This window comes from Lynx rufus, unplaced genomic scaffold (genome assembly GCF_022079265.1).
Source record: "Lynx rufus isolate CCGP_SWC_20201006 ecotype Redwood Valley unplaced genomic scaffold, mLynRuf1.p SCAF_7, whole genome shotgun sequence".
Classification (NCBI taxonomy): Eukaryota; Metazoa; Chordata; class Mammalia; order Carnivora; family Felidae; genus Lynx; species Lynx rufus.
Genome location: NW_025814889.1, coordinates 41,495,854 through 41,517,840, shown reverse-complemented (window position 1 = coordinate 41,517,840; position 21,987 = coordinate 41,495,854). Strand labels below are relative to the sequence as shown.

At 52.9% G+C, this 21,987-nt stretch overlaps 2 protein-coding genes across 2 annotated transcripts; one reads left to right on the top strand and one right to left on the bottom strand.

Annotated features, from left to right (window-relative positions):
* Positions 1–307: 307 nt before the first annotated feature.
* On the bottom strand, positions 308–15,326 carry PTMS (parathymosin). Its single transcript, XM_047066312.1, has 6 exons — positions 15,238–15,326; positions 15,108–15,111; positions 4,550–5,233; positions 1,238–1,583; positions 1,034–1,095; positions 308–863 (listed from the first exon to the last, which is right to left on the bottom strand). Exons 1-6 carry the CDS (start codon positions 15,324–15,326, stop codon positions 813–815), a joined length of 1,236 nt encoding a protein of 411 aa, XP_046922268.1. The 3' UTR covers positions 308–812.
* A 267-nt stretch (positions 15,327–15,593) lies between these two features.
* Positions 15,594–21,260, top strand: MLF2 (myeloid leukemia factor 2). The gene is made up of 9 exons (XM_047066678.1): positions 15,594–16,123; positions 16,697–16,774; positions 17,036–17,162; positions 17,404–17,439; positions 18,499–18,552; positions 18,956–19,084; positions 19,252–19,411; positions 20,248–20,460; positions 20,705–21,260. The coding sequence occupies exons 2-8, from the start codon at positions 16,725–16,727 to the stop codon at positions 20,433–20,435; spliced, it is 744 nt and encodes a 247-aa protein (XP_046922634.1). The 5' UTR covers positions 15,594–16,123; positions 16,697–16,724; the 3' UTR covers positions 20,436–20,460; positions 20,705–21,260.
* Positions 21,261–21,987: the final 727 nt, after the last annotated feature.

The window sequence follows — 21,987 nt, the reverse complement described above, 5'->3', positions numbered from 1 at the left end:
TTTGCCTGGTTCAGCACAACAGAGCTGGTAGCTTTCCACTGGGCTCAGCAGTGTCTAGACCTGGTGTGGGCTAGCAGGGAAGTGTGTACGTTCTGCTGGGGAGGAGAATCCCCAAGAATCCAAAACCAGGACAGAAGTTAGCTCTCAGAGAAGCTGTGCTCCCTGTCCATCCCTGGAGTGCTGATCTTGTCTTCTTGAGTGGTGGGTGGTAGGAGGGTGCAGCTGCTTTTTTACAGAAGAAAAGGGTCCTGACAGAACCTGACGTCAGCCACCCTCCTCCCTCTGCCCTGGGAAAGCAGGAGACAGGTTAAAAACAGAAGCGCGACCGTTTCTTTATTAAATTATACAAAAAGGGGAGGGGAGGGGAGGAGGGCAGCTGTGGGGCTCGGCCCCAACCCTGGCCCCACCCCGGCCTGGCGCTGTCTGAGAGAAGGGGATCTGAGGGAGACTCAGGGATCAGGCAGGGTAGGGATGGGCAGGACATGAGGCTGGGATGCAGAGGTGAGGGAGGAGAGGCTACCCGAGGAGGGGTGGGGAAGGGAAGAGGAGAGCAAAGACAGGGAGAGGAGCAATTGGGGACCAGCTGGGGAGCTCAGATGGAGCAGGTCGGGAGGTGGAACAATGGCAGAGTGAGGATGGAAGGGGCAGTGTCTGGAGAGGCGGACATGAGAAGGCTGGGGACAAAGAGGGTGGCAGTTCTGGTGCAGGGCCCAGAGCAAGGAACCGGGTGAAGAGTGGCTGCACTCGTCTGTTCCCACCCCCACCTCCAGGCCCCGAGGGGCCTCCCACCCCCAGCCCATTGGCAGGGGGGCTCATGCCGACGCCCCATTTTCTGTCTTCTGCCGCTTGGGATCCGCTTCATCCTGTGGAGGGAGAGTTGGGGTAGCTGCAAAATGGGAGAGGGACCTCCCCCTGTCCCTGCCCTGCTCCAGCCCCCGCCCGGGCACCACAGGCATCCAGGTCCAAGTCCAAAGGGCTCCCAGCCCCTGCTGCAGCCCTGACAGCCCCTCAGGCCCCACAACCCAGCCCAAACCTCCTCTTCAGCAGCTCTCTTCAGCGCGGGCCCTTCGTCGTCATCTTCTTCTTCTTCCTCATCTGAGGAGCCAGAAACGGGTCATTGGGGAAGGGCAGGAAGCTCTGGCACAGACCCCCTGTGGTCGCCCTCAGCCCTGCTTCAGGTCTTCAAGCCCACCCTGACTCTGTTCCTTTGAGCCCAGCCTCCCCTGCCCCTCCCCACCTTCTTCTTCCCCCTCATCCTCCTCCTCTCCGTCCTCAGCAGTTTCTTCTTCTTCCTCCTCAGCTCCGTTCTCCTCCTCCTGCGGGGGACCAGGAGGGAGAGCAGTGTCAGGCTGGCCAGGCTGGCGGTGTGCCTCCACCACCACCAATGGCAGGGGTGTTGAGGGCCCAAAGGGTGGGGCGCAGAGGATGGGAGGGGCCAAAGCAAACGCAGGACCCAGCCCCCCCAAGGTAACTGGAGGGGGGATCTGAGTCTCCACCTGACCCCTGCGCACCTCCACCACTTCTTTCTTTCGCTCTTTCCGGCTTGCCTTCTCCTCCACCTTCTCTTTCTTCTCCTTCAGGTCCTGCAAGAGAGAAAGAGGTCACCTTCCTCTCACCACAAATGAGCTGCAGCCGGTCCCTCTCACCCCGTTCTCCCTCTGCAGTGAGCTTTAGAGGAGTGTAAAAACGGAGGAGTTGGCCACAACAGCTCAGAGGCAGAACAGAGGTCCCCGGGTCCCTACGGCCACAAAGGGGCTGAGACCAGACACCTTCCCCAAGACTCAAGGGAGGAGAGAAAAGTGATGAAGATAGAGGAATGGACAGCCAAGGTAACTGCTCATGACCCCCATCAAGTTCTCCAAAACCTCCTGGGCTGAAGAGTTCAGCTCAGCAAAGCAAATCCCCTCCATCTGCTCGCAGCCCTGATGCCCCACCCCCTCTTGAGGTCCCTCCGCCTTCCTGGCCTGCCCCCTCCCACAGCCTGCCCTGCTCTGCCTTTTGTCTACCTCTGGGGCCTTTTCCTGAGTATTCTCTCTCCTGGGCATCCCTCCCGGCTTCCCCTCTCAGCCTTCAATGCCTTTGTTTGTCTGTGTGTCCCCCAACTCCTCAGGCTCCTACTTGGCCAAACACGGCAGGAATAGGGAGAGCACCCCAGCCTGATGCACACCTACTCCAAACCGGTTCCGAGTAGTTTCCTCCTCCCTAAGCCCAGCCCCTGGTGCAGGCAGTGGTGTGGAAGGGTAGAAGTCACCATTTCCAGGGGGAACATAGGTAAAGTACGATAAAGGAAACATGGAAGGGAGAGGGTATCGGACAGGGCAGATGGAGAGAAAGACAAACGAGGTCTGGGGTGGGATGGGAATGTAGTAGGGGAAGGTACCTGCCTAGAGTGCCCTCCCTCCACTGCCCCCCTCTCTCTCCTTCACCCCAGGAGCCCACCCAGCAGGCACACCTTTGATGTCTTATTCTGATGTGGCAGACAGGAGTTGTGCATGGGTCCCTTCTCTCTGGACATCACACTGGCCCTTCCAATTTAGATTCCAGTCCTCTTTCCACACCCCCCCACCCCCACCCCAACCGCCCTTGGCAGGCACTGTTCAACTGTGGATGTCCCTGTGCCATCTGATGTGGTGCTGGTGTGCAACTCTGTGTATCTGATTCCATGTGGATGGAAGTTTTCTGTGTGAGTGGCTCTCCCGGGAGGGTGTGTCCTTTCTGGAACAGGATCAGGAATAGGAGTAGAGGTTGGTGCAGAATGGTTGACCTGGAGGGACACTCAATTCCCTTTTCCCTTTAAGAGGAACACAGAACACTGGACCCTCTCACTCCAGCTAGGTTTCTTCATGCCACTTCCCTGCCCTCATTTCGTTGCCACATGGTGGGGATGGCATTTCTACTACCTGGTGGGCTCTCCTCTACATCCTGGGCCTAGAGAGCCAGGGGCTAGTCAGCTTCTCTCTGGGGGCCCCAGCACCACGTCTGTGCTGCCCTGGCCTGAGTTTCCCATCTGGCCTGATAGAGAGGGAGGGAGAACGTCAGGGAGGGAGGGAGACTACCAGAGACCAAAGTCCAAGGGGCCGGGCCCTCTCCTCCCCTGTCCTGTCCTTCTGGTCACTGTCCTTCCCTGATCCCTTTTCCAGGAGGGTGTGTGACCTAGGTCTTGTGCTAAGCAGCTCCCTGGCCTCATTAACTCAACACAGGCACACACACTGACACAGGCTGACACCGATTCACACACACAGCTACAGAGGAGCGCCCACGAGATCCGGAGACACATGGCCCGGTGTTTGGGCATCCTGGCACACACTCTTGAGACAGCACGAGAGCACAGCAAAACCATTCGGCACTCACAAAGCGGCAACATGGCTCCAGAACATCTACGTCTCCACATGCACACATGTAACTGACACGGGCAGTCCCACACACTCGCTGGATTACAGACATACAAAGACACCTACTCAGTGAAGTCACATGCCACCGCACAGCCCACCGGAGGGCCACACAGCACACCTTATCAGCTCTCACACATAGCCCCTCTCTGCCACTGCCTTTAATCCCACTGGTTGCCCTCTTTCACTTCTGGGGCCTCTAGGAGACCTCTGTGACCTCCTCAACAACCAACCCTACCCCCTCCCCCGAAGTCGGGCTCCCAGCCCCCAAGCGCTGGCCGAATTAATTTCCCAGAGCGACACTCAGCAGGTTCCCTAGGGAAATTAGAGGAAGGCTGGAAGAGAGGCAAGGGCAAAGGGATGGGGCCAGGGAAGGGAGCTGATGAGAGCAAGGACGGCTCGATGCAATGCCATGTAACGCTGAGCTTCAGCTTTCTCGAAGGCTATTCCCGCCCCGCTTCTGATTTTTAGGAATCCAAGACTCTTTAAACGTGCAGGGGGCGGGGGGTGAGGGGAGAGGCTGGAGGGGGCTCTGGAGAGAAAAGAAAGCTGAAGGCCAGTGGGGTAAGAAATGGATATAGATGGAAGGGAAGGAAAGGAGAGAAGGAGAAAACAGACACAGGCAATAGCTGTCCGAGCACAGAAGCAAGAGGCGGTCGGGCCTCGAGGGGAGGGGCCCGAGAGCGGCAGCCTCCCGGGAGAGTCCTGTTTACTCTGGAGGATCTCAAACCGCTTAGGAGAGGAAAGGTGAGGTCAGACTGGAAGGAGAGCCGGGGAAACGGGGCGCGGAGAGACGGAGCGGGGGAGGGGCACGGTAAAGTGAGCCGGGGCGCGCTCCGACGGGAAGCGGACGGGGTAGAGGCGCGCGAGCCGGAGCCGGAGCCGGAGAGGGGTGGGGACGGCGGCGGGGGCCGGGCGCGGGCCGAGCTGCGAGGCCGGAGCCGCGGCGCGCGGCGCTCTGGAAGCTAGAGGGCGCTGGCGGGAGCCGCGCGAAGCGGGGTAGGCAGCGCCGGGCAGGGGAGCGGGGGGGAGGGCGGAGTGGGGTCCGCCGGGACCCGGCGCCAGGGCAGCGTGGGGCCGTCGGGGTTAGCGTGGGGCGCAAGACCGCGCGGAGCCCGGGGATCGCGCGCGGTCCGGGCCGCCGCCGTCCCCGCCCGTACCTTGGCGCTCAACTCGGCCGCTGCCTCCACGCTCTTCTCCGACATGGTGCCGGGGCCGGGGCCGGGGCTGGCGGGGAGCCGGGGTCCCGGGGCCGGGACGGAGGGGCCCTGGACGGCGGAGGGTGGCCGCGGCCGGAACCTGGCGCGGTGGCGGCGGCGGCGGCGACAGCGGCAGCGGCGGCCGCTCAGCAAGCTGGGTCTCTGGAAGAGGCGGCAGAGGCGCGCGGGGTGGGGCGGGGGTGGGTCTGGAGCGGAGACCCGCAGGGCTGCGGCCGTCCGGAGGGCGGGCGGAAGGGCGGTGCGGGCGGTGGCCGGCGCGCTCCGGCCGCGGTCGCTCGGTCCTCGGCTCGCCGCCCCCGCACCAGCAGAGCTGCCGCCGACCAGCCGCTGCCGCCCCCGGGCAGGGAACCCGCTTATAAAGGCGGCGCTGCCCGACGGGAGGGGCTTCCCAGGGGTGGGGCTGGCGGGAGCGGGGAGGAGAGGAGAGGGGAGGGGGATGAAAGCGGAGGTTGGCGAGGTGGGGATAGGAGGATGAAAGCGAGGGGAGGGAGCGCGCGAGAGGCGGGAGGGAGGACAGGACCAGGAGGGGAAATGGAGAGACTGACGGTCGAGGAGAAAAGGAGTGGAGCGAGGAGGTGGAAAGGGGTGGGGTTCCTGCGGGGAGGGACCTCTCCGAATCCCGACCTACTGCCTGCGAAAGTGGAGTCTGTCTTTTGGGGGCGGACTGGAGGGATGGCCAGAATCCTACTGACCCTCCCCCAACCCCCCTCCCGGCCCCCCCGCAAGAAATCCTGAGATTTTGCCAAGGGATGGGGTGGGAGAAGCAGATGGAAAGGCCGGGCAGGTATTTGAGAAACCAAAAGCTTAAAGAAGAGGAAGAGGGTGGCGGAGCTACTTCCACATCGCGCTGGCTTTCCGTTCCCGTCCTGCATCTCCATTCTCTGGCCTTAAGATGGAAGGGCCAAAAGGGCAGCACACCGTCTGTCCTGCCCTAGGCTGACATTTGTGACCCCTACTGGGTTCCTCCCGTCCTGGATCTTTCTCGAGATCTAGAGGTGTCAGAGGCCCTCCAGGCTCCTTCCTTCTCTTCCATCTCGGACCGCTCGTATTCGCCCATCTCATCTCACTTGTCTTCGCCTGGTCCTTCTTTTTCTCTTCATCCCTGTTCATTCATCTGTACCCAGACCCCTCCCTCACAACAATTTATACCTCACATCTCTCATTCTTCGGTTGCCTCTTCTCCACCTCTCATCTCCCTCTTCTACCCTTCCATCTCTGATCTCTCCCCCCCCCCCCCCCCCCCCCCGCCCAGACCACACTGTTCCTGTCCCATGTGAGTCTGTCACTAGGCCCTATATCCTTTGCTGATTCCCTCCAACTCCTCTCCAGGTCCTGATTGTCCACATTTTCCCTCTCTTTCCTTTTCTCTTTCCTCGGTTGCCATCTTCCCTAGCCTTTCTGGATTGTATTTGCCCCCTTTGCAAGGGGTTCAGGTCTGGAGTTCCAGCCCCGCCCTGTACCACTCATCCTCAGTTCCAGGCCCTCAGTCTTGGTATCTTTGGATGATTTTGAGAAGCTTGGAATTTCAGGAGCTGGGTGTGTTAACCGTCAGGAAGGTGGATGGAGTGGAAGGCTAGGGTTTGGGAAAAGATACCTTTGGTGTGTGTACACTCCCATATTTGTCTATCATTATCATTATTTGTCTTATTATTTTCATTTTCTTAAGAAGGACACACTGATCAATCATCATCATTTGGTATCTGAGTGCTTAAAAATACCATCTTTTGGGCCCGTGGTGTACACACTTCCCAATTTCTCTTTCTGACTCTTCTATCAGTTTCTCGGTCTCCATCTCCTCAAAAATCTTGGAGCCCCACCCAGGTTTTTCCTTGCCGGACAGACTCTGATCATCGTTCTCGGAGATCTTTCCATCTCTATCTCGATCTGTTTCTCTGACTCACTCACTGATGTCTTTAGCGATCTCTGACCCGCTCCATCTCTGTACTCTTCTTGCTTCATTTCTCTCCCTCTCCCCTCTCCTTTACCCCCCACCCAGTCTCCCAGTCTCGCTCCCTCCTGTCAGTCTCTTTCCTCTCCTTCCCACCCTCCTTTCCTCATCCCCTTCTCCACCTCCCAGCCCCGCCTGCCGTCTCGGACACCCTGCTGGGCTCTTACCCTGTTGCCCTGGTAACCGCCCCCCACTCCGGTCACCTCCACTCCCCTCCCCCCTCCAATCACCGCCACCAACAACCTCCATCCACCTTCCTCCTATTTTTCCTCAGAGCCAATAGAAACCCTGTTGCCAGGTGGAATGCTCATTTGAATCAGCCAATCCAGGAGTCTAACTGCTTGCCCTGCCTTATATGGGGATTTGAGGAGGGCCACTCCCCCCACTCCAGCCCCACAGGGGACCAGCCCCTCCACTGTCCTTTCTCCCCGCCCTGGAGAGAGCCTGGGACCCTCCCTCTCACCCTTGTAGGAGGGCCTGGCCTCCCATTTCTCTAACTGGGACCACCGGGGTTAGTGTGGGGAGTGGGCCGGACTGTGGGCTGGGCCTCTGGGCTGGGGGTGGGAATGAGGTGTGATTAGGAAGGGGAGGCGGAGGGAGCCGGGAATTTTGCCCAGGGAGGGGTGTCTGGGAGCGGAGGCAGCTGCAGTGGAAAATTCCAGGGAGATGGAGAGGCAGAGAATGGGAATCCTGCCCCAAGGCCCAAGGGAGTGCCTTGAGAATCTAAGAGTTTGGACACTAGGGTCCCCAGGGACCACAAGAAAAAGATCCAGGAAGCAGAAGGCCTGGATCTAATTCCCTTCCTGCACGGGAGAAGCATCTCTTATGCTTTCCTGTCTGGTTGGACAGCAGACCAGTCTCCTGAAGTCTTGGCTTCAGGAGAAAGAAGCTAGAAGTGAAACTTAGGATGAATTTGGAGTAAGCCGTGAGCTGAAAGCCTAACCCCATACCCCTTAGGGTTAGTCTCTGGGCCTCTGGGGCCAGCGGTGTTAAATGATGCCAGCTTGTGTTTGCTCCTTTCCAGAGAACTATTTCTGAGACCTTGTAGAGGCTTGCCTATTCATAGGGTTCTATTACTCCCCAGTCCAACTGAGATTTTCTCCCACTAGTTGAATGGGGAAACCTGGTGCTTCTTACGAATTTTCTGGAGGTTGGAAAAGGGAAGCCAGGTGAGAATAAGGGAGGCATGAGCCCCTGGAAACCAGGACTTCTGGCTTGACATCCTAGAGATTTACTTCCTTACCGTCTGGAAGGTGTTCAATTCTAATTATTACCTTCTCAGTCTTTTGAAATGTGGCAAGTGGTTCTTCAGTTTCCCCACTAGAGTGTCAGCTCTGTGAGGGAAGGACCCAGGCAGACTTTTTATTTTTTATTATTATTTTGTTAAGTAATCTCTGCACCCAACCTGGGACTCGAACTTACAAACCAAAGATCAAGAGTCACATGCTCCACCGACTGAGCCAGCCAGGCGTCCCAATTGCTATCTTATTCCTAAGTGAATTCTTCCCTCTCTCCAGTTTCCTGAGGTTTTTCAGCTTGCCTGTTTATCTGATAAGTTAAGTGCTAAGGAAGGCCTAGTTATCAGTGAAGGCATTGGACAACAGAAACCTGAAAGTTGGACCTCCCCACTGCTAAGGAGTTTGACTCCTCACTCCTTTTTTTATTCTCATTCCACTTCCAATAACTCATTTTTTTTTTAATTTTTTTTTTCAACGTTTTTTATTTATTTTTGGGACAGAGAGAGACAGAGCATGAACGGGGGAGGGGCAGAGAGAGAGGGAGACACAGAATCGGAAACAGGCTCCAGGCTCTGAGCCGTCAGCCCAGAGCCTGATGCGGGGCTCGAACTCACGGACCGTGAGATCGTGACCTGGCTGAAGTCGGACGCTTAACCGACTGCGCCACCCAGGCGCCCCCAATAACTCATTTTCTATTCCTCATTTTTCCTTTTTTTTTTTTTTCATCTTTTCAAAATTCAGTGGAGAGTTGAGAGGAGAGGGACCCCTAGAGAGATGCCTAAACCAGCCTAAGTTTGCTCACGTTTGAGTTCATTGCCTACAGGAATGTTCCTTAAGAGATCCTCTTCACAGCGTGCCCGGTGGCTCAATCGGTTAAGCATCTGACTCTTGATTTCAGCTCAGGTCGTGATGTCACAATTCCGTGGGTTCGAGCCCTGTGTCCGACTCTGTGCTGACAGCGCAGAGCCTGCTTCAGATCCTGCCTCTCCCCTGCTCATGTGTGTGCACCATGCTCTCTCATTCTCACTCTCTCTCTCTCCATCAAAAATAAATAAACATTTTAAAAAAAGAAAAGAGGGGCACCTGGGTGGCTCAGTCCGTTGAGCGTCCGACTTCGACTCAGGTCATGATCTCGCAATTTGTGAGTTTGAGCCCCGCATCAGACTCTGTGCTGACAGCTCGGAGCCTGGAGCCTGCTTCGGATTCTGGGTCTCCTTCTCTCTCTGCCCCTCCCCCACTTGTGCTCTGTCTCTCTCTATCAAAAATAAATAAAATATTTTTAAAAATTTTTTAAAAAGAAAAGAAAAAAAAAGCCTCCTCACAACAGTAAGGCACATCCATCATGAACACTACCCGTCCAGTTGTATCCATCATCATGTTCTACGCACTTTTAAGTAGAGGTAAACTTTTTAAATTCCAAGTTTTCTTTTTGCCGCCTTTATGAAGCCTGAACCCTTGCATTTCAACAAATTTTTATTGAGCTCCTCCTTGGTGTCAGCCATAATGCTCTGTGATGGAGACACAAAAGCTGAAAAATGGTCCCTGCCCTCAAGGAACACATGGGGAGATTTCAAGGGCAACCTGAAAAGGGACATGTGTCCAGCACTCTATCTACCAGGCAAACCAGACAGCACATGGTCCCCTCTATCAGTACACTTTTCCAAAATGCCTCCCAGATCTCTCCCAGTTTTCCAAATCCTTATACATTGTTCCCAACTCCAAACAGCCTCTGTTGGTTCCTCCACCCTTACTGATGGTCTCCCCAGTCCCTGTGCACTAGACCTAGCACGACTGGAGGCACCACAGAGGAAGAGCTCAATAAATCACTGAATTCCAAGCCCTGACACATCATTTCGGACCCATTCTCTGAGCCTTCTCTACCTTCTTCTTTGAGCAGGCCCAGGAAACACACAACCCACTCCCAGGACACTGACTTGCCTCTCTCTCTGACTTGGGATTTTCTAACTACTGATGTCCTGGTGGTCACTGTCTTTTTATGCTATCATCGTCACAACCAAAAGTTGTGGGCTTTCTTACTTCCCCATGAATCTTCTCTCCAGCAAAAAGAATTGGTTTTACCATCCTACGTCTCCTCCAGATTTTTTGATTGGCTTCTTTAATTCTCCATGCCCTCTTCCTGACCTCCTTCACTTTTAGACCAAGCATAGTTTGCCACTGCCCGACCCTCTACTGTCCTCCTTTAATTTCTCTCCATGTGCACTCTTTTCAAAAAGCCTTCACAGACCCTCTGAAAAGTCCAGAAGGAACATTTATAGGTGCTTTCTGGCTCTGTCCAATAAGATTTTCTGTGATGATGGAAATGTTCTATATCTGCACTTTCCAATGCAGTGGCCACTAGCCACGTGTGGTTATTGAACACTTGAAATGTGGCTTGTGCAACTGAGGAACTACATTTTTTAAAAATTAATTATTATTATTATTTTATTTTATTTTAATTTGAGAGCGAATGCAAGCAGGGCAGAGGAGCAGAGGGGGAGAGAGAGAATCTTAAGCAGGCTTCCTGGGCCCCGGGATCATGACCTGAACTGAAATCAACAGAATGTCCAGAGCAACTCTGGCTGCTGTGTTGAAAGTCACATGGGCCATTGTTGTTGTATACTTTACCGTAGGTGCACGTCCGCTCAGGGTTTCCACAGTTTCACAAATTCAACACACCATGTGGCTGAGGCAGAGGACAGAAAGTAAAAATGAAAAAGCTACAGGAAAATGTTACCAGGCATGACAGCTAGAGACTCATTTTGTGCAGAGGGAGGACTCAGTAACCAGGAGAAGGCAATGAATGACAGTGTTGCCCGAACACTTGCCTGTGACTCAGCCTCCCTTAGCGATTCCACATGTATTTCCCTGGTTTTAAGCCCCACTGCCAGCACAGACCTCAAATATGGATGACTCTCAAACCCCTCTCTCTAACACTGGGACTCCTTCCCTTCTGTTCATCAATTCTTGGATCCTCTGGAGCTCTTCAAACCTGACGTGATCCAGGTGAAATTCCCTTGTTTTCTAGTTCAGTTAAAGGTACTGTCCTTCACCGGTTCATTCCTGCCGCAGAGTCATCCAAGACCACCTTTTCTTTCCCTCCCCAGGACTCCCACATTTCACTTTCTAAAGATTCCTTAAGTGCCTCCCCTTCTCTCCAAACTCAGTCCTGTCTCACTCGAGAAGTGAACATCACTTGTTGACTTTAAGCTTAATTCACTAGGGTTTTCAACCGTGATCTAAGAATGTTTGTATCTCCAGCACTGACCTCCCTACCTGGCATATTGGAGAAGCTCAAAAATGTTTCCTGAAATGCATAAACTGACTTTCTACCTAAAATACAAATGGACTGTTGTCATTTCCCTACATAAAACCTCTTGATAGCTTCCCCACACCTATAGGATGAGGTCCGGAAGCAAACAGGGCCCTTCAAGTTCTAGTCCCTTTGAACCTATGTACTCTTATGTCTCAGCACTGTTCCCTCAAAAGTTTTGCTTCATTCAATGTTTTCCTCCTTACAGTTCTTCCCAAATGGAGCAAGCGTACTTTTGCACTGATCGCATATCCTGCCTGGAGGACCCTCCTGGATTCCCTACCCCAGTCCCCAGGTCACTGACTCCTTCTTCTGAACCACTTTTGCACTTTTAATATACATTTTTCCCTTGCAGCCTTCATCACAGGATTATAATCAAATCCATGCTGCCTACCCTTGCTAAGCTGTGAAACTTCTTGGGCAGAGACCATGTCTTCCTTGTCTTTTTATTCCCAGCACCTAGCACCATGCCTGGCACATAGTAAGAGATCAGCAAATATTGACAGGAGCTACCGCACAAGTAGCACAAACTCCAATCCTTATGTCTATGTTAATCACAAGGCATTCTGCCTCCTTCAGAATGTCTTCTTGAAAAGATTAGACGATAGGAAGTTCTTAAGACTTAAAACCTCAAATTCTAATGCTGATTATTCACATTACCATATCTACTCAAGATGGTCTAACAACTAATATCATGTGGTCAAACTGCATATAGAACTCACTTATTTATTTTTATTTTTTTAATTTTTTTTTTTTTTTTTGAGAGAGAGAGAGAGAGAGACCAAGCGTAAGCAGGCAAGGGGCAGAGAGAGAGGGAGACACAGAATCCAAAGCAGGCTCCAAGCTCTGAGTTGTCAGCACAGAGCCCGACGAGGGGCTCCAACTCATGAACTGTGAGATCATGACCTAAGCTGACTGAGCCACCCAGGCACCCCTGGAATTCACTTATTTCTGTTGTCTACATCTCCTTCTACTTTAGGTAGTCAGCTGCTAAAGGTAAGACTATCTGGATCAGTTATCCTGTGTAGCCAGCCACATGGTCAGAATCTTACAGCCAGACACAATTTCAATATATTCTCAGACCAGTACTTGTATGTTCTCAGTACAATGGGGAAAGCAGAATGGTTATTTCTTTCTCATTCAGGCACCCAGGTCAAGAAACTTTGGAGTTATTCTTGACTCTTCACAAAAATAAATAAATATTAAAAAAAATATATATATATGTATATATATGTATACATACATATATACATATATACATATATATATATATATATAATCTGACCACTCCTCCTCCTCCACTGTTTCTGATCTACTCTAAGGTACCGGCAGATCTCACCTGGATTATGGCAACAGCATGCTAATAGGTCTGTTTCTCCAGAAAGGGACTATTTGTCCCCCAACAGGGACGATTTGTCCTCCAATAGTCTATTCTCCATACAGTAGTCAAAGTGATCCTTTTGTAGGTCTTACAAAATCCCACATTATCTGGCTTCCTTCTTTCTCTGTGACCTTGTCTCTTACTACTGCTCTTCCTATCTTCCTATCTTCTCATATCCAATAGTGCTCTTCCTCAGTCTAGGCACATTGCCTTCTTTGTGGTCCCTTGAACACACTAAGCATTCTTCTGCCTCGGGGCCTTTGCTCTTACTATTTCCTCTGCCCAGACTGCACTCACCTCATCTATTCCTGAGCTTGTTAGGTCTCTGCTTAAATGTCATCTCATCAGGGGGAACTTCCCTAGTCACCCTAAAAAGCAACCACCACTTCCCAGCTACTTGCCTATTCCTCTATCCCCCGTCTACCTTGCTTTATTTTTCTCTCACTACTGTATCTCCAGAGCCAGGAATATTACCTGACACATAGTAGACATTTAATAAATATTTGCTGAGTGGATACGGATATGAAAACAAACTGAAAAGTTGACTCCTGAGTCACTTTTTAATCTTACCCTGACCTGGTGTTCACAGTACAGCTTACTCTACCTAGGGCACCTTAGCACTAATTTTCAGGGTTTTTCTCGCTTCCCCAATACATATGTGCCTATACATACACGCCTACACTCAATCACACCCATTCGCTTTGGCTCAGGCAGGAAATCCAGCCTCCCCTGACTCGGACATCATTGCCCCATCCTCATTCTGTCTTAATATCCAACTGTCCTGGGATTGCCCCAAATGCATGACCTCACAATCTAATGGGGGCTCCTTTTCTGGCCCAGCTCTACTCTCGCAAGGACTTCCTGACTTTGACTCCATCAGATAGAGCAGGGAATGTGAGAACCACATTGTTTCTCTTCCTTCCCCAAATCCTATCCTCCTTGTGTTAAGCCTCACTCCGGGCAGGGTCCACACCCCTCCTACATCTTGTCATATACAAGACAATCCAGTGACTGAAGAATTTCTGTTCATCAGAGTTCATTGGACAGAGATGGAAGGAAAGGGAAGGAGGGAAGGAAGGAAGGGAGGGAGGGAGGGAGGGAGGGAGGAAGGAAGGAAGGAAGGAAGGGAAAGGAGGGAGAGAGGGAAGGTGTGAGAGAGGGAAGAAGGAAAGAGAAAGAGAGGGAGGGAAAGGGACAGGAAAGGGAAGGGAAGGCAAGGGAGAAGGGAGACACGAACTCTGGTTGTGGGGGACATAAAGGTTACTTGTAAAATTACATTCCTTCAATTTCTGGGGTAGATGGCTGCCTATGAAGTATGTCTCTGGGGACTCTGAAAATGAGCTCTTGCGCTTCCGTCTTCATCCCCACATATTCAATAATTTCTTTTTAACTTCAGACAAAGCCCAGGTTTGCAGCTTTGTCTCACAGTTAGAAGCTAAGTTGTAATTTGTAAATAATCTTAGGAGAGGTAATACACTGATTTAAAATCAGACAAAGGTAAAAATGACGGACATCAGATTCTTGTTTTGGAAGAAAGAAGAGAAAGTTTTCTACACACCTAAAAAGCAGTAGGTAGACAATACCAAGTAGTGGAAAAAGAAAAAAAGAGGAGGCCAGATCTCCTATCCAATTCTGTGAAAGTTGGACATAATGGGATGAGAAGGGAGAGGCTGGAAGGTGAGGGACCACACTTATAAGTCTGGGCCACAGAATGCTCACTGAGAGAATAACTGATCACATGCCAAACTGCCTTTGGGGCAAGAGGAAAAGGGGCAGTTGCAGAGTGGGATGTCCAGAGATAATCTAGAGAATAAACTTCAAAGATGTGACTAAGTCTCTTCCCCAGAAATATCAATGAAAAACAAATTTTCTTTTATGCTGTCTTTGTCTTTCTTTGGTTTTGCCAGTCTGCCAGCTTCTAAATTATCTGTCCCCCTCTGTCTCCACTATTGTTTTTCCCTCTTTAATAATGATCAAGTCCAGGGGCACCTGGGTGGCTCAGTCGGTTAAGCGTCAGACTTCAAGCTCAGGTCATGATCTCATGGTTTGTGAGTGCAAGCCCCACATCAGACTCTGTGCTGACAGCTCGGAGCCTGGAGCCTGCTTCAGATTCAGTGTCTCCCTCTCTGTCTGCCCCTCCCCTGCTCACACTCTGTCTCTCTCTCTCTCAAAAAATAAACTTAAAAAAAATGATCAAGTCCAAAAAACCTGACTGAGAAGCCCTGCTCCCAGTACCTTTTTCTGAGCCACCAGGAACCCCCTCCTCCTTCACCCCTAGTGAAGTACATATTGGGAACAAGTGTTTCACGTTGTCAGCCTCCACACAGCACTAATATGGCTAGCAGCCAGAGTAAAGAACCAGGGAGAGCTAGAGTTTGGAAGAGTCTGGTTTAAAGTCCCTCCCTAGACAGTCCAAATTCCCCTGACACCCAGGGGGAGGGCCCTTCTCTCCAGTGGGGCCAGATTTTATGCAAGACATTTAGTATGTCAAAGTTTCAGTCTTTGGCCTTGGAGTTGGGTCTTCTGGGTCTGATTTCAGCTCCACCCCTGGGTGATCCTGGTTAATGGAGCACTCCACCCCTTCTTCTCCCAAACTTTAGACCCTTGACCTACCAACCTACCTGCCTAAAGGCAAGAAAGATCAGTGCAGGACTCGGAGCTCTTGAGGACACAGCAGTCAGAGAAAAAGAAAGGGGAGAGACTGGCGCTAAATGAAATGATTTCAGAACTACAACCTTTGCCCAGACCTACCCTTCACACAGGGTAACTGAGGGGTCCAGGAGCCTCGCCAACGCCAGTTCCCAAAGGGCTGTAGTTCCAGCCTGGCCGAAGAGCGCCATCTGGCGGCCAGCCCTCCCAACCTGGATTCTCTTTGGACCCGCCGGAGTTCTCGAAGCCAGAGCTAGACAGGGGCAGAACTGTCACCTCCTCCTGTACGTCACTCCGAGGACCCCGCCCCTGCTTGGAACGCGCCTCCTCCCGACGGGACTGGCCCTAGCGCCTCCCCCGCAGAACGGCCGCCCTTCCTCCCTCTTGGGCTGAACGCCGCTCGGGTAGAAAAATCTGCTTAATGTTCCCCCCCAGGATCCGCCCCACCCAGTCGCCCACAGGGAGCCCGCCCCTCCCCGCCATGGGAATCTGCCCCACGGTCTCTTCCTTCCCCTGAGGGAACGTGCCACACCGCCCTCCCCCGCCCCGTCCCTCCCGAGGAAGGGGAGCCTCTGCTCCTCCCCCACACCCTCGCAGGGAGCCTCTTCCAGTCCACAGAGCCCAAATCCAGGTTAGTGATGAGGCCTCCCCTCCCCTGGTCCCCGGAAGACCCCGCGGCCGCCAGCTCCGCCGCCCGGGAAGCCAGCCCCAGCCCACTCCCCTCGCCCGCCAGTAGGCGGAGCTCCGCGGGCCCGGCCCCGGGGCGGGCTGTCCCATCGTGACGTCACTTCCGTCCGGGCCTGGCCGCGGTTCGGGCTCCGTGGGCCGAGGGGGGGTACGGAGGTGGCAGCCTTGGGAGGAGGCGGCGCGGGAGGCCGAGGAGCACCAGCCCGGACCAATCCCGCGTCCCGGGCCGCAACCCCCGATTCTGCAGCGCACCGAGAGGCGAGACCGGCCGGATGGGCCGCTGAGCCCGAATCGGGGACTGGTGAGGCTCGAGCAGAGCGGGCAGCCGGGGCCAGGGAGGGAGCGGGCCCGCGGGGCTGCAGGGTCTGGGATGCGGGGAGGGGAGAGGGCCAGGCCTACCGCTCCGGCTCGCCCGGCGGTGAGGCTCGGGCCGGGGGAGCGGCAGACGGGCGCGGTGGGGATAGTGAGGCCGGCCTGGGGGAGGCCTGGAGGCGGCTCGGGGTGAGAAGGGGGCCGAGTGGCTGGGGTCATTGCTGGGGCGAGGGCCAGCCCTCGGGATTCGCATCTGGAACAGTGGCGTCGGGGGAGGGGGCTATGCTTCTGGCCAGGGCTCTTGGAAGAGGATGGCTGTGAGTGGGGGGAGGCAGAAGACTGCGAGGCTTGGAAAAATTTTCCACGGCCCTCCTTGAGAGGTTTGAAGAGCTCTTCTCTCCCGTGAGGGTGGTGTCGACCACCACCTGGAGAAGGGTCTCACTGGAGTTTGGGGGGTTCAGTTACAGCATTTGGAAGGGACAGTGTCCTGAGTCCCTTCACTGAGCCAGGTGTGCAAAAAGCCTGGCTACCTCCGAGTATCTAAGCCTCCACATCTTTACAGCGTGGAGCCCCCTGGAGCTAAAATCAGGATGTTCCGTTTTATGAGGGACGTGGAGCCCGAGGATCCTATGTTCCTGATGTGAGTATTCCCTCCCCCTTGTGTTCTAGGGCGCTCATCCTACTCCAATTCAGGTCTCTAAGTGATTCAGACAGACATCTGGGTTCCCATTGCTGGCATTGGCTGGAACCAGCTGGATACTCAACTCTAGCTCAGACTTGGAGAGGAAATAGGCGTCTGTGCCACTGTTTCCCCATGACTTTTCTTTTTTGCTGGGGAGGCGGGGAGTGGGTGTTGACTGTTTGGCCCTTCTGCCATCCACACTGTATACTCACTCCACAGGGACCCCTTTGCTATTCACCGTCAGCATATGAACCGAATGTTGTCAGGTGGCTTTGGATATAGCCCCTTCCTCAGCATCACAGATGGCAACATGCCAGGGACCAGGCCTGCCAGCCGTAGGATGCAGGTAATGGTGCTGCAACATACCTGAGACCCAAAGGAAGCCTGGAGGGTTCCTTTGATCTTTCTTGCGCTTTATCCAGCTTAGCAAGTGGAATGATCTTTTTTTACGAGTGGGGGAAAGGGTCTGCCAAAAGGGTTTTGTGATCCCCTTTTGAGAGGAGGATGGAAAAAAAGCTGGGCCCATGGGCTTGGGGTTGTAATGAATAGGATGTGGTCTCTAATTTGTTCTTTGTGTTTTCCTGCAGGCTGGGACTGTTTCCCCCTTTGGGATGCTGGGAATGGTGAGTCCTAACATCTTTGTGTCCTTCCATCTCAGACACACTCTAGGCCCTTAGATATTATTTACAAATGTGGCTCTCTGGAATAGCTTTATGGGTAATCCTAGAATCTTTTTAAAGTTGATTTATTTATTTTGAGAGAGGATGAATCCCAAGCAGGCGCCATGCTGTCAGTGCAGAGCCTGACTCCGGGGTTCCATCTCACAAAGTGTGAGGTCATGACCTGAGCCGAAATCAAGAGTTCTGTCACTTAACTGACTGAGCCACCCAGGCGCCCCTACAATCTTTTTATAGTGTTCACAAAGCTCTGGTCCTGTTGTGTGCTCTGAGTCCTGTGGGTTAAAGATGTTCACTTACTGACCCCTGCATTCTAGGAGCAATTCCTATTAGGGAAATGTGATTGCCTAGCAAAGTTTGTCTTCCTGAGGATTGAGATGCAGTTGAAGGGCCAGCAAGAGATGGCTTTTTAGAGGTTTTTTTTGTTTTTTACTATTTCATGCCCACCCCTTTTTTTGTAGGTTATAATTCATTTACTTGGGTGTGCTTCTTAAAGATAGGAGGAGGGGCGCCTGGGTGGCGCAGTCGGTTGGGCGTCCGACTTCAGCCAGGTCACGATCTCGCGGTCCGTGAGTTCGAGCCCCGCGTCAGGCTCTGGGCTGATGGCTCAGAGCCTGGAGCCTGTTTCCGATTCTGTGTCTCCCTCTCTCTCTGCCCCTCCCCCGTTCATGCTCTGTCTCTCTCTGTCCCAAAAATAAATAAAACGTTGAAAAAAAAAATTAAAAAAAAAAAAAAAAGATAGGAGGAAATAAGGCAGCCAGGAGAACAAAGATGGGATCAGAGCAGCCATAGAGACTGAGGAGGAAGGTAGCAGTATGTGGAAAGGGAAACACGGAGAGGAACATTCCACGTACTGGCCATGCTAATGAAGAGACAGAGCTGTTGCTCCGTGTGAGGGAAGAGGAGAAAGGGAATGTGTAGCCATGCATCTAGTGGGTGCCTAAACAAGATAATCTGAGCACTGACTTTGCTTTCCTGACTCTGTTTTCCATCTCTTTGCTGCAGTCAGGTGGCTTCATGGACATGTTTGGGATGATGAACGACATGATTGGGAACATGGTGAGGCTCTTGCGCCATATGCTTTTGCAGTCTTGTTCTCAGTGATGGCTGGCGACACCTTCTTGAGTCCTCTGAGGCGGGGGCAGGCAAGAGTGCGCTAGGGAAAGGCTCAAGCCGGATAAAGTCATTGAACCCAGAGAGCATTGGGTTCCCTTATCTGTTCTCGTGGCCTAACTAGGAAGCAGCAGGAGCAGTCTTACTAAGCATGCGATTAAGGCTCAGTCTCTAAAGGTCTTTCTTGTTTATTGTTGGACTCAGAGGAATTTGGGGGGTACTGATGAGTCCTGATGTTTTCTCATTTCTCATGTTTTGTAAGAAAGATACAGACAGGAACAGGCAGCTGAAATGTGGGATCCCTTCGCCAGAGGGACCGTTCAGTCCTGCTGTATGTTTTCCTCCACAGGAACACATGACAGCTGGAGGCAATTGCCAGACCTTTTCATCCTCCACTGTCATCTCCTACTCCAATACGGGTGATGGTGCCCCCAAGGTCTACCAGGAGACGTCAGAGATGCGCTCGGCACCAGGCGGGGTGAGTTGAAGGGCTTCTGATATCCCAGAGAATGCAGGGTTGAATGACATGCACAGAAACCCTGGCTTCTTTTTTCATGATTGGGTTGGGGGTGGTTTGTCTATCCCGGCTTGGTGTAGCCAGGCTTTGGAAGGGACAGCTGTGTGCTGTGTTCTGCCTCCTCCCAGATCCGGGAGACTCGCAGGACCGTACGGGACTCGGACAGTGGGCTAGAGCAGATGTCCATCGGGCATCACATCCGAGACCGGGCTCACATCCTCCAGCGCTCCCGAAACCACCGCACAGGGGACCAGGAGGAGCGGCAGGATTATATCAACCTGGATGAGAGTGAGCCTTCTTTTCTTCTCATCACCCTTCTGGCTCCTGGGCCGGTAGCCACTGGTCCTGTTCCTGCGAGCTAGGAGACACCAACCAGCTTTCTCTCCTTACCTCTGTAGATATTTCTTGGCAAAGTTCTGGGTGGACCTCCTATTCTTTTTTTTTTTTTTTTTTTTTTTTTTAATTTTTTTAAACGTTTTTATTTTTGAGAGACAGAGAGAGACAGCATGAGTGGGGGAAGAGCAGAGAGAGAGGGAGACACAGAATCCGAAGCAGGTTCCAGGCTCCCAGCTGTCAGCACAGAGCCCAACTGCACAAACCCACAAACTGTGAGATCATGACCCGAGCCGAAGTCGGACACCTAACTGACTGAGCCATCCAGGCGCTCCAGGCCTCCTATTCTGACCTCACTTGAGCCCTGTCCTGTCAGCTTTAGGGGCTAAGTCAAGCCCTGGCAGTCTCCTCGCCAAGGAGAGGCCAACTGTCAGGATCAGTTTTTTTCTTTCTCAAGTCAATAAGTATTTATTAAGTACTTATTGTGTGCATGGCACTATGCTCCTTAACTTCATAATTACCCCGTTCCTGATTTCCTTCTTGAGTAGTCCTGCCTTAGGCCTGCTGGTGGCTTCCACATTGGAATCGCTGTTGGCTATTAGCTCGTGGAACCATATGGAACCCCAGACTACTAAGAACAGAAATTGTTGGTGTCCTTCAACATGTCCCCACACATAGTTTCAGCCTTTGCTGTATTTGTTCACCTGAGAAGGCTGTGGCTCACGCTTGCCTCTGCTTCCAGAAGCCAGCCTGTATATTTAAATGTCACGTCTGGTCTCTGTGCTCTTCAGGTGAGGCTGCAGCATTTGATGATGAATGGCGGAGGGAGACATCCCGATTCCGGCAGCAGCGCCCTCTGGAATTTCGACGGCATGAGGCTTCAGGGGGTGGGGGACGAAGGGCTGAGGGGCCTCCCCGCCTGGCTATACAGGGACCTGAGGACTCCCCCTCCCGACAGTCCCGCCGCTATGACTGGTGAGGGCCCTAGGCCCTCAGCCTCTCTTGTAAGTATTGAGAGGGAGGAATTGTAAGGTGTCAAGCATGGAGGGGGGGGTTGAGGCACGTACCTGTGCACATTCCTTTGTCATGAGGCAGAAGGAGTCCAGGTGCCCAGCAATTACTGCCTTTGATGGTGTAAGTTTTAGTTGGTGTGAAGAGAAGAATGCTGCCACTGGAATGGGAGAGTAAACCCAACTCCTGGCCTTTACGTTTTGTCTTTTGACTCGCTCTTCTCTCTTTCCCTTCCAGGTACAGGCTGAGAGGCTGAGAGATCATCCCCCAAATAACTTTTTCCTCTCCAGCTCCCACTCCCAATTTAATATTAAATTAACAGGCAAGCTGGCCCCCCACCTCTCCCTGGGGGTCTCAGGGAGAACCTTTCACTGCCCCCTTTACCTACTTTTTCCTTCTTTAATCCCCTACCATGATGAGTCCACTTCTCCTGTATCTGCTAACTTGATTTTTCATTTTGCTGCTCCATCTTTGAGCCTCCTCACCTTCCCCTTTCTACCCTCGCCATGCATCGAAGGGGCTTTTGGGGTGAGCTCTGGGTTTAGGGGCTTCCTCTATCCCTCAGCTGCCCTGGATCTTTGCCCACCTCCTCCTCAGATCCCCCACTGCAGAGGCCATAGCCCTTATCCAGGGCTGTGTGTGGAGGGAGAGGACTGGCTCCCAACCCTTTCTCCCTTCCCACTCCCTGCACATCACAGAAACCTTCCCTACACCCTTCTCTGCCTTTATTTTTTGATTTGTGCAACTTGTAACTAGGTGTTTATGGAATAAAGGAGAATGGAAAAAAGAGCAAGTAGGATTCTGGCTTTACTTTTGATCTTTTCCCTGTTCAAATTCAACCCTCCTGTCTTCTCGTCACCTTCTTGCCTTCCCTCTGTCTCCACGTGTGGCCTTCTTTTTTTTTTTTTTTTTAATTTTTTTTTTTTCAACGTTTATTTATTTTTGGGACAGAGAGAGGCAGAGCATGAACGGGGGAGGGACAGAGAGAGAGGGAGACACAGAATCGGAAACAGGCTCCAGGCTCTGAGCCATCAGCCCAGAGCCTGACGCGGGGCTCGAACTCACGGACCGCGAGATCGTGACCTGGCTGAAGTCGGACGCTTAACCGACTGCGCCACCCAGGCGCCCCACCACGTGTGGCCTTCTTAACTCGAGTTCAAGCCCAGTACTTCGGTGGTAACAACAGTGGGACAGTCAGAGCCCAGAGCAGCAGCAGCGGAAGTCAGTTGGGCTAGGCTGATGGGTGAAAACAAGCAGTTTCACCCTTGGCTGCTGTCTCCCTTGCTTTTACTGTAACTTCACATGTCAGGGAGAATGTAAGGCATATCTCCTAGGTGCCTGAGGAATTTGGTGCCCCTTGTCCCTTGGGCATAGATTCTCCCCTGGACTGTGGGTGGGAACACGTGTGGTACCAAGCAGGAAGGCACAGGCCTTCGAGGGGGAGGCGCTTTGGAGTCAGCAATGTCCTTCCACCCTCAGTTGTTGAGAATTTGAGCCCAGGGAAGGAGACCAGAGAAGAA

Coding starts and splice junctions, on each gene's coding strand:
- PTMS (XM_047066312.1), bottom strand. CDS start 15,326: ATGGCGCTCTTCGGCCAGGCTGGAACTACAGCCCTTTGGGAACTGGCG. Junction 1,096..1,237: donor GGATGAGGGGGAAGAAGAAG/GTGGGGAGGGGC, acceptor CTGGCTCCTCAG/ATGAGGAAGAAGAAGAAGAT. Junction 864..1,033: donor AGAGAGCTGCTGAAGAGGAG/GTTTGGGCTGGG, acceptor CTCCCTCCACAG/GATGAAGCGGATCCCAAGCG.
- MLF2 (XM_047066678.1), top strand. CDS start 16,725: ATGTTCCGTTTTATGAGGGACGTGGAGCCCGAGGATCCTATGTTCCTG. Junction 17,440..18,498: donor CCTTTGGGATGCTGGGAATG/GTGAGTCCTAAC, acceptor TCTTTGCTGCAG/TCAGGTGGCTTCATGGACAT. Junction 19,085..19,251: donor TGCGCTCGGCACCAGGCGGG/GTGAGTTGAAGG, acceptor GCCTCCTCCCAG/ATCCGGGAGACTCGCAGGAC.